General features: G+C 49.7%; 4 protein-coding genes and 1 non-coding gene across 5 annotated transcripts; 3 read left to right on the top strand and 2 right to left on the bottom strand.

The window, feature by feature from the left end:
• The first annotated feature begins 779 nt into the window (after window positions 1–779).
• F5Y00DRAFT_212758 (putative cellobiose dehydrogenase) lies at window positions 780–2,845 on the top strand. The gene is made up of 2 exons (XM_048005534.1): window positions 780–1,181; window positions 1,248–2,845. Exons 1-2 carry the CDS (start codon window positions 887–889, stop codon window positions 2,666–2,668), a joined length of 1,716 nt encoding a protein of 571 aa, XP_047859973.1. The 5' UTR covers window positions 780–886; the 3' UTR covers window positions 2,669–2,845.
• A 793-nt stretch (window positions 2,846–3,638) lies between these two features.
• F5Y00DRAFT_t155 lies at window positions 3,639–3,712 on the top strand. Its single transcript has one exon. It is a non-coding gene; the product is annotated as a tRNA-Val (tRNA).
• Window positions 3,713–3,717: 5 nt separating this feature from the next.
• Window positions 3,718–5,835, top strand: F5Y00DRAFT_249666 (epoxide hydrolase 1). Its single transcript, XM_048009630.1, has 4 exons — window positions 3,718–4,521; window positions 4,643–4,809; window positions 4,955–5,549; window positions 5,618–5,835. The coding sequence occupies exons 1-4, from the start codon at window positions 4,182–4,184 to the stop codon at window positions 5,749–5,751; spliced, it is 1,236 nt and encodes a 411-aa protein (XP_047859972.1). The 5' UTR covers window positions 3,718–4,181; the 3' UTR covers window positions 5,752–5,835.
• A 20-nt stretch (window positions 5,836–5,855) lies between these two features.
• On the bottom strand, window positions 5,856–8,963 carry F5Y00DRAFT_274512 (transcription initiation factor TFIID subunit A-domain-containing protein; the record flags this gene model as incomplete). Its single annotated transcript, XM_048013371.1, has 3 exons — window positions 5,856–6,609; window positions 6,687–8,545; window positions 8,939–8,963. 3 exons carry the CDS (start codon window positions 8,961–8,963, stop codon window positions 6,352–6,354), a joined length of 2,142 nt encoding a protein of 713 aa, XP_047859971.1. The 3' UTR covers window positions 5,856–6,351.
• A 625-nt stretch (window positions 8,964–9,588) lies between these two features.
• F5Y00DRAFT_212690 (uncharacterized protein) lies at window positions 9,589–11,175 on the bottom strand. The gene has a single exon (XM_048005533.1). The coding sequence runs from the start codon at window positions 10,909–10,911 to the stop codon at window positions 9,976–9,978; it is 936 nt and encodes a 311-aa protein (XP_047859970.1). The 5' UTR covers window positions 10,912–11,175; the 3' UTR covers window positions 9,589–9,975.
• Window positions 11,176–12,381: the final 1,206 nt, after the last annotated feature.

The raw sequence follows: 12,381 nt of genomic DNA, 5'->3' as shown, positions 1-12,381 counted from the left end.
TATCGGCATGGGAGGGCCGGCTCTACTCGGGATCGGACATCTTTCCGCTTGGTGGCGGAGATATCTTGTACAGTATATACAATAAGCTAACCTAATGATTACGCTCACTTGAATCGGGTTTAATTCGTCTAGTATTGTATTCGAGAAGACGTCATAAAAGACCGAACTTGGCAAATGGTGAATAGCCAAGCAACATTATAGTTAAACCATTTCCTACATTTGTGTTGCGTGATATAATAAAGCAATAAAGCCTCTCGGCGTGCATGGAAAAGGCAGGCTATTCATGCGAAGTAAATAGAAAGAGCTCAGGGGCCTCAAGAGCTGATAGGTTAGGTAAATTGCTCTGCTGATCATCGTCAAATTTATCGACAGGCGGAAAGGCCTCTGATTCGAATCGATCAGTCCGAAGAGAAGAATTGCGGCTACCTGAAATGCTTACCAGTTCTAAAATTACGCACATGTGTTGTCGCTACAGAGTGAATATCATTAGTCGTGCTTATTGCGCTTGGCTCTTTTCGACGTAGCGGAATCGGAAAAGTGAATACGATGCTTACCAGAACTTCCAGAACACGAGCTGATTTTGCACCTAAGGCCAGCTGAGGGTCCCCTTCTGAGGCTCCACGACGCCGTACACACATACAGTTTGCTTGCAGAATAACGGATAGGTACATCCTAAATGACGGGTCGGCGATCTCCTTCCAAGACTCGGCAGTGGAACGACAAGGGATCAGATAGAATAGGCTATCAATGCAGCACGGGTAAGCCTCTTTGCCATGACATATTTCGTTGACATATTTCGTAGATATATCATGGCGTTATCCGACAATTTTCTTTGTCCCTTTCTATTCTCAGCCAACCCGATAACCCAACCGCCAAGTACGCCAAGATGAAGTCATTCTTGACCTTGGCAGCAATTGCTGGCTTCCTTAGTGAACCCGCCTTTGGCGCACCTTCATTCGCAAGACGGCAAAACTCGACTAACTGGGCTTCTCAGGAATGGGATGCTATAGTCGTCGGTGCTGGAACAGCTGGGATCATCGTAGCTGATAGGTTGAGTGAAGCTGGGAAGAAGACTCTCTTACTAGAGCTTGGTGGTGCCTCGTACGGAGTTACGGGAAGCACAGAAAGACCGGCATGGCTCGATGGGACATCGCTAAGCCGCGTTGATGTACCTGGATTATGTGAGTATATACAGTATATACATACACACTTATGGTATCCAATTGCCCAGCTAATAAGTTGAATAGACACGAGTATATTTGGTGGAAACACAGATCTCCTGTGTCCTCCGGGTGTCGTGAACTCTTTCCAAGCATGCACTATTGGTGGGAATAGTGCCATCAATGCTGGCCTGTACTTCCAACCTCCCGCCTCTGACTGGGATGATTATCATCCAGAGGGATGGAAGAGCGCCGACGTCGAGGATGCGACGCGGAGACTACTAGACATGCAACCTTCGATAACGAGCTACTCAACAGACGGCAAGTTCTACATGCAAAGCGGCTATGAAGCAGCAAAGAAATGGCTCGTTGACGGAGCTGGGTTGTCCGATGTGATGTTCAATGAAACTCCAGATGATAAGGACATGGTCTTCGGGCGACCAGCTTACAACTACATTGATGGTCAACGAGGTGGCCCAACTAGGACATACTTACAAAACGCCCTAAAGAGAAGTAACTTCCGCCTCCAGACGGGTGTTCACGTTAAACGCATCAACCATATCAACGGCATAGCTTCCGGAGTCACCGCCGAAGTTGATGGATCGTTATTAGAAATTCACATTTCTCCCTGTGGCCGAGTGATTCTAAGCGGAGGCGCTATTGCTTCCCCGGGTCTGCTAATGCATTCCGGTATTGGTCCGCTCGAGACACTTATGAACATGGCCGCATCTGGGTTCCTAACGCTGAACTCCACAAGTTGGGTTCCTAGCCCATCAGTCGGCGAGGGTCTTTTCGACAACCCCAACACCTTCATCGAACTTACCGGACCAGAAATCGAGTCGTACACTCCCGACTACAACAACCCCATCCCTGCGGATAGAGATCTTTACTTATCATCACGCAGTGGTCCCTACGCTTCCGCGGGTCAGACTTCTGCTTTCTGGGCGTACATGCCTAATCCCGACGGCACCAAGACGGGAGTCCAAGGTACGATCGGCTCGTCTGGCTACGGAGAATATGTGGACAATAAGACCATCACGCTCAACATCTATGGTACCTCGGGTCTATATTCGGCGGGACGTGTTGTCCTGTCGGACGACGGAAACTTCGTACCAGGTCCCAGTTCTGGTATCCTTTACAGCGACCCTCGTGACGGCGAGATCATCGCAAAGTTTATCCATACCATATTCCAAGCTCTGCCACCTTCAACTCCCGATTCGCCGGCTACCGATGGTCTCACTCCGCTTAACATTCATCAGAATTGGACCCAAGAGGAGATCCGTACTTATATCACCACGTGGTCTCCCTACGCAGTCGGCTCTGTCCAGCATTGGTCTAGCTCATGCAGGATTGGGAAGTGTGTAGATGCGGATACGAAGGTCATTGGCACCGATAACATCTATGTCGTCGATGCGTCTATTATCTCACCGCTGACTGTCAACCCTCAATTCGGTGTGATGGTTGCGGGAGAGAAGGGCGCGGAGAGGATACTGGAAACCTGGCAGTAAGTTAGGATGGGTACTATTGTTTAGATATCTAGCTTCATGCATCGAACGGCGTTTATCTTATACCATGGATGATAGTAGACGGAGCGTATGATTACACTTTATGATAATATATTGATTGTATCATCTGTGCTTTCAGAACATTAAGTAGTCTACCACTGGGAATTCAAAGGTAGAATAAGCAACTCGGACGTCTTACCTCGAAGTTGTTATTGATGTTATATTTTCTCCCCTCGCCTGATCGTTAGATTTTCCAGTCCGACTGGGAGATAGTCCACTTCGAAGAAAGGGACGAGCGGTTCTCTGCCGTAGGTGCCTTATGCTGGTGCGATTATCACCAACCGTTTCCCCAACCCCATCACTCTCTCGGTCAACGTCGTCATAAAGAATGGGAGTAGACGCTGGTGGGGGTTCGGTCGTCTCGTCAAAGAGTGTAATCGGATGAACCACAAGTTCATCAGTCCCGAAACAGTCCCAAAAGCTCTCCGTTGACAGTCCCGGTAATCTAGATAATAAGCGCGATATATTATTACGGCGAAAAGATTGCTTTCGCTATAAGTTGTGATGAGATTAGGACACTTTTTGCTATCTAACATGGCAGCTTTTCTACTAAATCTTCATCTTCTCTGTTTGTGATACGTGGCCTACGCCAGTAACAAGGCTTTGGGATAGGAGCCTGGTATATAGACTCTCGTGTTCTCATACCACAGTAGACGCGAATATACGCTTCGGTATCGGGAAGAGGGAGGAAGGTAACATACGTTTAAACCTTCATGCGGCGCCAGCACATGTTCGTCTACCACATAGCGCCGGAAGTTCGCTCTAAGCCGTTCCTCGTTATTGCTCTCTTATTGGTGGCTATCGAGCGCTGTAGTGGGCCACGACCGTAGGGCTAGACTAGGTCGTATGTATTTGAAGTCGCCCACAGCAAAAACATTTAGAATATAGGTATATTTAGCTTGACTACTTTCAAGGTCGGATGGTGTAGTTGGTTATCACGTCAGTCTAACACACTGAAGGTCCCCAGTTCGAGCCTGGGTTCGATCATTCAACCATCCATCTCATGATGGATTTCTTTTTTTATGTTTTTTTTCCTTCCACCATGTTAATGATGGGATTATAATAGGTGAGCTATTCATTCGCATCATCCTTGATAGTAGCAGCAGCCACAGTTATGGGCTACACCTCTTTTACTCACCCAAGCTTTCTCTGTCCAATTATCATACCAATTCCTCTTTAGAAGTGTCTCGCCGCGCTCCCGCATCCTTGCGTCGGGACGGCATACCCTGTAGATCATACCCTCTCTCGCAGATGTGAATCCGAGTACGACAACGCATATACATACGTGCATAATAAGGCTCTCATGGAACTAACGTACCAAAACGGATACCGCGGAAGGCGGAGCGCAGGGTTAAATATGCCTATAATTAAGAGACTGTCCTACTTACTATTCAGCGTATAAATTTAATTATATTGTCCGTGGAAATCGCACGTGAGTTACCGTACCGAGACGATCATGAGCTCCTTCGACGACGCAGTAGAGCCGTTCCGGATCGCGGTACCGGACCAGACTATCGAGACGCTGAAGGCCAAGTTAGCGTTGACGACGTTCCCGCGAGAGACCAGTTTCTCGAATGACGGCGATTACGGCGCGCGGCTAGACGATGTGAAGAGGCTAGCAACAGCATGGAGGGACACGTTTGACTGGAGAGAGGCCGAGGCAAAGCTTAACGATACGTTGCCGCAGTTTACGACTAGGATCGGGGTTGATGGCCACGAGGACGATTTGAAAGTCCACTTTGTGCATGCAAAGAGCGAGAGGAAAGATGCGATCCCGTTGTTGTTTTGTCACGGATGTAAGCCTCTTTTACCCCGCTACTTTCAACCTCTGCGGCTCAGCCATTTTCGGGTATGGGTCGTGGGAATGGTAACCGTTTTTTGGAGAGTTCGGCTGAGTACCTAATAACTGGTAAACAGGGCCCGGCAGCTTCATGGAAGTCATCAAGATACTGCCGCTCTTAACGGCCGGGGCCGGAGAAGACGAGCCAGCTTTCCACGTCGTAGCGCCGTCGTTGCCCAACTTTGGCTTCTCGCAGGCTACCTCGAAGCCCGGATTCGGGATCCCGCAACACGCCGAGGTGTGCGTACGTAGCCATAAAGCTCCCCCTTTCCTTTCCTTTCAGCTCTCCTTGGCAAAATAATCCTAAAAAATATATATAACAAATATAACCCCAAGATATATATATATAACGTAAGTGGCCAGTATGTATCTAACTCCAACCATCACAGCACAAACTCATGCTCCGGCTCGGATACGACAAATACGTAACACAGGGCGGCGACTGGGGCTACATGATCACGCGCGCCATGAGCGCAAAGTACCCAACGCACGTACTCGCCTCGCACCTAAACTTCATCCTCGCCTCTCCGCCCAGCCCGCTCTCCTCGCCCCTGCTCTGCCTGCAATACGCCTTCGGCCTATACACGGCCGCCGAGAAGGCCGGGCTAGCACGCACCCGGTGGTTCCAAGCGAGCGGCAGCGGGTACGCGCGCATCCAGGGCAGCAAGCCGCACACGCCGGGCTTCGCGCTGGCCGACAGCCCCGTCGGCCTGCTCGCCTGGATATACGAGAAGCTGGTCGACTGGACCGACTCGTACCCCTGGACCGACGACGAGGTGCTCACGTGGGTCAGCATCTACGCCTTCAGCGAGGCGGGCGCAGATGCTAGTCTAAGGCTATACTACGAAGCGATGCATCGGAAAGATATAGCTTCGGTAGGAAGCGAGATTGAGTCTTTCCAGGCGTGGAATGGGAAAGTCCCGTTGGGATTATCATATTTCCCTATGGACGTGGCGGTGCTGCCTAGTTCGTGGGGGAGGAGGTGTAAGTTAACTCTTAGATTTTCTTATATCTGCTTGTTTGGTACCTAAGTTATTAACTGACTGCTGTAGTGGGACCGGTGGTATTTGAGAAGAGACATGAGCATGGGGGTCACTTTGCTTCGTTCGAGAAGCCTGATGAGCTGGTCGCCGATCTCCGAACGATGTTTGGGAAGAGCGGGATTAGAGCGAAGCTACTATTCTGAGACTGACCAGATAGTCTAGATTAAGGATTAGTTAAATAAATCACCTATCATCCTTCTTCTAGCGAACACCGGTTCACATTCACCGAAATAAAAGATCAAATTATGCAGGTATTAGTAATGCAAATCACGATGTGCGTTGGCCAATATCAAGTCGCATCTGGCGCCGCAATCATTCTGTATAAAGTTTTACCTGATAGAAACCAGCGGTGACGCCTGGAGTCAAAACCTGAGTGTAAAGTGCAAAGAAGAATTCATCGCGGAACGACTAAAAGCCACCGAAACGCCAAGCCAAGATGATACTATGGTTCATCCTTCCCTTCCCTTCCCTTCCTAAACCAGTCCATACCACAGAACCATCGTCCGAACCGATAACTCCATTTCCTCACTAGGGATAAATTAACCAGTTCATCGTAGTATCGTAGACAGGTAAAGCCTCCTTCACTGTCCCGCATCATTAGTCGGTCTCTTGCGCTTCTGGCCGGCGGCGGCAGTTTCACCCGTATCCGCATCAGTAGAAGTAGTAGCTCCGGGTTTCGTCTGCGCAAACACGGTACGCGGGACACGCCGTCCTCGAGATCTGCCGGCGGCAGGAGGCATATTCTATTTGTCGTCCTTACCAGGCATCACCTTGGCGGCCTGAACAGCATGCACCTTGGATATCCAGTTAGCTGAAGGCTGCACCTTGCGCACAGTTCGTAACTCGTCCGACGTGTATCCAGGAATGCGGATATTGTAAACTCGCTCGAGAACAAGCTGAATGTCCCGGATTTCGAGCACCTTACTGCCTCGTTCCTTGGCCAGACGACAAGCTGTGTGTAGGACGTTGTCGACAAAATTATCGGCAACGCTAAGGACGGACTAGAATGTATCCGTTAGTATAAGAGGCCGATAGGGAACGGAGGAATGTGCGCTACTATTGATTGCGATAAACTTACCTCTTCAACATCGGGGGTTAGGTAGTTGCCGTCAGCACCGGGGGAACCGCCACCGCAAACCTGGCGAACCAGTTCGTCGAGCTTCTTCTTGGACAGCACGTGTTCGCCTTCGGCATCGAACTGGGGAGGGGGCATTTTAGAAATAACGGGCTGGCTCATAGTTCCACCCCCGGTTGCACTACCACCACCGTACGATGGACGGCCGGCAGTGTTGCCTCCACCGATGTTGACGGCCTGTGGAATCTCCGTCGCTTTGGGTGGCAGGTTCTTACTGATAGGCATCTTGGGATTCATCGCAGGAGTGGTGGATTGTGGGTGTGCGTGAGAGTGAGCAGGATGATTCGCGTTACTAACTAAGCCAGCAGACCCAGGTGTTGATGCAACACCGCCGGATGAGTTAGTCGCTTGACCGGTGATATTAGTCGACGAATTGGCACGGTTAACTGCAGCGGCATGAGTTAGTGGACGGACTTGGGATCCCGTCACTTGCCCTGCAGATTGGGGAGTCTGGACACGCGCTGAGGCTTGGGTTGGTGTTCCCGCGGAAGGCATGTGCGCCGAAGCGGTAGCGGCAGCAAGAGCAGTGTTAACCGGTGGCGGATGCGGCATGTTGTTGGAAGGTTCACTCTTAATTTGAGGTTGATTGGTAGGCGCGGGATGCGACTGAGATTGCTGCTGCAGCTGCTGCTGGAGTTGTTGTTGGTGTTGCTGCTGGTGTTGCTGCTGGTGTTGCTGCTGCTGCTGGTGTTGTTGTTGTTGTTGAAGTTGTGATCCTGTGGAAGGTGTAGCGGGAGTAGCAGGAGTCCCGGGATGCTGTTGCTGGTGTTGCTGCTGAGGTTGATGTGGTTGCGGCTGTAGTTGAGCCTGAGGTTGAGCCTGAGGTTGGACCTGAGGCTGCTGCTGTTGCGGTTGCTGTTGTGGCTGCTGCTGTTGCTGCGGCTGTCCGGCGGGGACCGTTGCGCGGGAGGCTGCCAGTTGCTGGCTCTTCGCTGCGTCCATCGCTGCATTCACAGACGCGGTTGCTGCTTGCATAGGGTGGGTAGGTTGGTTCTGCATGGGCTGTGGTCGACCCTGTTGGGCACTCGGCCCCGACGCTCCCACATTTTGAGACGCCTTCATCTGTCCGCGAACACTTTCGAGGAACCGTTGTGCCTCTACGTACGTCTTCTGATCTTGGGTTTTGCTTTCCTGATACTTCCTGAGCTCCTCCGGAGTCATTGCGCCCTTCTCTTGTCGCTCTTTTACCATGGCCTCCATCCTAGTCATTTTCGACTTAATAGCTTCCATCTGCATAAGATTCCGAAGATACCGCTGTTTCATTTCGCCCAACCATTTCTGGCCCTGTTCCGGCGTTATCTGGGGCGGTATCCGCAGAGCTTGCCATGGAAGCTTGTTTACATGATCCATAAGAGCCTTAGGCACACCCTGAGGGGCCTGCTGCCCGACTGGAGTGGCATTGGGCGCGGCAGCACTAGGAGTTGCGACATTACTACTCGGCCCTGCTCCCGCTGGCCTACTCGCCGGTCGTTGGGGTGCAGCCAAGCTGCTCTGAGCTTGCTCACTCTGTATATTTTGCTGCTGTGGATTGGGCCGACCTGGTTGGTCCTGAGAATTTGCTTGATTTCTTGCTTGTATAGTTTTGACTTTATTATAAACCATTCGAGAGAACTCGGCGACTTTGGCTTTGGCTTCTTGATGCTCTCGAGTCTCTGGTCCGTGCTGTTCCATCTTTGTGTATAGTCCTTGAAGCCCATTTTCGTACTTTCGTTTCTCGTCATCGGTGAGGTAATTGATCGTTCGCATCTGCTCCGGTCGGAGAAGTCGCAACATGTTCTGCCCTTGGGCAGGTTGCCCCTGAGCTGGATTCATCCTTTACGTTATAGTTGACAGTGCAGGTCGTGTACCTCAATAATTGATGGAGACAGCTAGAAGCGGTTAGGGAAGATTGGTAGAACTATTGTATTATTGTATTGAATTGAACTGGGTCGGTGTAAGGAACGTGATTCTTCGTTGGCAGGCGATGAGCTTCTTCACAAATTAGGTAGATACGGAGGAAATGAATAGAAGATGGAGGGGTTCTGCCTGATTAAAGAGAAGCTTGATGAAAGTTGCATGGACGCGTCGAAAGCCTCTAGGCTATGAGTAATAAGGTTGTGTGGCGTAAGCTACAGAGCTGTGGCACGGGCTGAACGGGCCGTCAGATATGTTAACAGTCACGTGTCTAGCGCATACTACGTTAGGTACATATATACCTAGGTATACATGAATCATGCACATTATCGTTAATACGAATCCAAGGTTTCTTGCTATCTCAACAGGTATTAACCTGCAAAGATTCTACTCTTGTTCATATTTCGGAAGTAGTAACTAATGGCCTATAATAGTGATTAGTTTCTTTACATACTTGTAACCTACTTGAGTACCAGATAGTTATATAAGTTGGTTATTTATTAAGCAGCAGCTAACTTATTTACTCTATTATTTCTTTACCTTACAGGAACATATAATATTCTAAATAGTCGGGTTGGAAAAAGAATTCGTGGAGATCCTATAAATACCTTGGGCAATTAAGCCATAGATGATGAACTGACATTCAAAAGATAATCCGCATCTTCTTAAAATATCAAGCGTTCCACAAGCTATCTAGTAACCAAGCAGCCGTAGTATACACCGCAGATATCCTAAGCCAAGGCTGATAAGTCTACTCGAGCCACCAATCATCAATGCATCCAAAGTCTATATGCTATAAATAAAAGAGCGCGGCCTAGTTCTCCTTCTAAGCGGCCGCTTCTATGCAAGTATCGTCGACATCGTCATCGTCATCGTCATATCGTCTGCATCATGGGCGTCATTGTCGTCATCGCCTAGTCGCTCCCAATCCATCCGCTGAGTCCGAGTCTAAGGTATCTAAAAGCGAGATGAGAAATAAACAACATAAAAAGCTGAGCCCTCCGTAATGGTCTCCCAGGCCATGTAGCCAATGTTCTATGCAAGTAATTTCAATACAAATTGCTGCGATGATAACTCCCACGATTCCTAAATTATCTGGTCCCGTCGCGAACCAATCGCTGTAGCATTTTCTTGGGGGTTTTTTTTCCTTTTGGTTCACTAAGCCTGTTGCAACAGTCAGGTTCCATGACAACTGGCGGGGTGTCAACATCAATGCGTCCAAATTCGTGAAATATCATATAATCGTAAGTTTCAATGTTGCAAGTGAATCGGGTTGGGTCTAATTTCTGCTCCTCGAAGCAAATGTGACACTATATTTTTGTAACGTATGAAGTTGGTCTTATTCGGAATCAACGTCCATTAGAGTCCAATATGGTAGCTCTCTTGCGAAGATCTCGGCATCATCTAAAATGATTTCGTCATCGCTGTTCGGCTCTTTGAGCTCCTCAATTCGTTCGGGAAGCGGACCCGTGAATTGGATACTAATTCGATCACCAACTTTTCGCCGCATCCGACGGGTTGGGCCCGTCTCGTTCCCTTCATAGTAAGGAAGAACGTCCTCTCTATCAGAATCACTGCCTCGCTCGCTTACTGTTCGCTTGCTGAGACTTCCGGACTTCATCCTTCTAAGGCGGCGTTCCTCGCGCGTTTTTTGGAGTTGCCGGATGAACTCTTCATCATCGCGGTCGATGTCTCCATCTGAGTCTTCGAAAGTGTTTAAGTTCTCGATACCTTCCATCACAGCCGGATCCATGTCCGGTGGAGGCCGGGGTCGGGATCTTGATCTTGACCGACTCCGATCCGAATTCGCATACTCAAAAGCATACGGCCGAATAACGTCCAGATGGTCATACTCGGTGTTAAGCGAACAGTCATCGCTTAGCTCTTCGATAGAAAATGTTGCTTGCTCGATTTGGATCAAAGTTGCCTGCTCCATGTGTTGGTGGCGCAGCTTTGGTACGTCCGACAGTGGCGACTGCGGGGGGCTTGCAGATGAATCAGATTCTTCATCGGATGAATGTGAGGAACGAGGTGATATCTCCTCGGGCCTCGGCGCTCGAGTATAGCTGAATTTAGTCCCACCCAGCGGCCGGATGTTAGCTGGGTGATCTTGGCGGCTGTGAGCCTTTGAATGCCGCTGCGGGCGGCCGTTTAATGATGCTTTTTTGCGGTGGACCTTGGGAGATCCAGTGGTGGGCGTCTCTGGCGGTGAAGTAGGTCCTGCGGCCGCGGCTACTACGTGAGCAGTGTCCAGAGAGGGTGTGTGTGGCCGCATGGTGTCGGCTTCGTGTGGGAGAGCTTCCCGCCCGAGAATTTGCGTCTTCCCTTGTCTTGCGTGATCTTATCGATGCAATTGACCTTTTAATCTGACAATGTGGGGTAGAATTCGCGGGGGAGATAAAGGCGAACGAGAGACTTTTAAGGCGTCAGCACCCAGAGCAAAAACCTCCAACGCGGAGAAGTTATTGGACTCCGGTAACTGGTCATGTTAATCTCCTGGGAATTCTAGAAGGTCAGGGGGGGCCGGACACCGCTACTACAATTCCTCCACAAAGGCGATGGGATTAGAACCGTCTCGCGGAGGTAGAATGCGACTTTACGCTGCAACTTGAAGATTGAGAGTCGACGTGTCAAGACTGGCGGCGTTGACTCTCCCAAGTCTCAAATGGTCCTCATCGGCGACGAAGGACGGTGTCGATAGAAGACAAGAGCGCCACCGAGAAAAGAGAGAAGAAAATTATCCCCTGCTTGAAATGCTTGAAATATCTGTGTAGCGCATAAACCCTCTTGTGGAGCTCCAGGAGTCAAGTCGCCTGGGTCGGAGGGCTGAGAAACCCAGAGAAAAGATTCTGCGGGAACTTTCTAAAGGTTGGGAACTTATTCCAGATGGGGAGACAAGGTCTGACGGCTTGTATTTCTGTCGTCTAAGCTCTGCTACGTATGAGAGAGAAATCTCATGTATGCAGAGACCGAGAGGGGGAACAATTGTATTGGGGGCGGGCCTACCAACAGTCTTATAGTACCTAGCAAATACATACGCAAGTCTGCCATCCATGTAATAATAAGGTTGTGAACATAAAGGTATACCTGAGCCAGGCTAAGATTGCGGACTCCCGGGCAGGGCAGAGTAGAAGAAAACGGGTCTAGCTACTCGTCTACTAGCCTATGGCGGAGAATCTCGCTGAGATTGCGGCTTGGGCACCAATGCTCCCAGGAGTCCCTGGTTACTTTTCGTTGGGAGGCATAGCGTGTCCAGAAAAAATGCGACATGTATTCAACGTGCGGCATGAAGCATGAGGCATGAGGTATGAGGCATATAGTAAATAAAAAGAAAGCGAAGAATCTCAAGATGGTATCAAACCGACGTTGTGGCAGGACGTCATATCATCAGTCAGAATATGAGAATATGACCCAGGAAGTAGGGTAGGTCAAGTTACTGAATTGTTCAGCCGATCCTGTTAGACCCCGGACGCTGACCGAAAAAGCATTCGCTCACAAAACTGGTTAACACTGGTTAACAACTACTTTAACAAAGCACTGTATGTATGTACGTATGCGAATAGGCATGTCCCGCCTAGACGTATCAGGGCTTCGACCGAGAGCCCTGGGGCTACGGTAGAGGTTGTACGGGTTGTACGAGGGAAGATCAAAAATAGACCAGGGGGTCAGGTAGTAGCGCTCATGCCACTTATGCCACTCGATTATGCCCAATGATCTTAAGCCTTGCCTCCTGCGGATAGGAAAG

The sequence above is a fragment of the Daldinia vernicosa genome, assembly GCF_022497035.1.
Source record: "Daldinia vernicosa strain CBS 139.73 unplaced genomic scaffold F5Y00scaffold_87, whole genome shotgun sequence".
Lineage (NCBI taxonomy): Eukaryota > Fungi > Ascomycota > Sordariomycetes > Xylariales > Hypoxylaceae > Daldinia > Daldinia vernicosa.
The sequence above is the reverse complement of the archived record's forward strand: the minus strand, read 5'-3'. Positions and strand labels throughout refer to the sequence as shown.

Coding starts and splice junctions, on each gene's coding strand:
- F5Y00DRAFT_212758 (XM_048005534.1), top strand. CDS start 887: ATGAAGTCATTCTTGACCTTGGCAGCAATTGCTGGCTTCCTTAGTGAA. Junction 1,182..1,247: donor CGTTGATGTACCTGGATTAT/GTGAGTATATAC, acceptor TAAGTTGAATAG/ACACGAGTATATTTGGTGGA.
- F5Y00DRAFT_249666 (XM_048009630.1), top strand. CDS start 4,182: ATGAGCTCCTTCGACGACGCAGTAGAGCCGTTCCGGATCGCGGTACCG. Junction 4,522..4,642: donor GTTGTTGTTTTGTCACGGAT/GTAAGCCTCTTT, acceptor ACTGGTAAACAG/GGCCCGGCAGCTTCATGGAA. Junction 5,550..5,617: donor TAGTTCGTGGGGGAGGAGGT/GTAAGTTAACTC, acceptor TGACTGCTGTAG/TGGGACCGGTGGTATTTGAG.
- F5Y00DRAFT_212690 (XM_048005533.1), bottom strand. CDS start 10,911: ATGCGGCCACACACACCCTCTCTGGACACTGCTCACGTAGTAGCCGCG.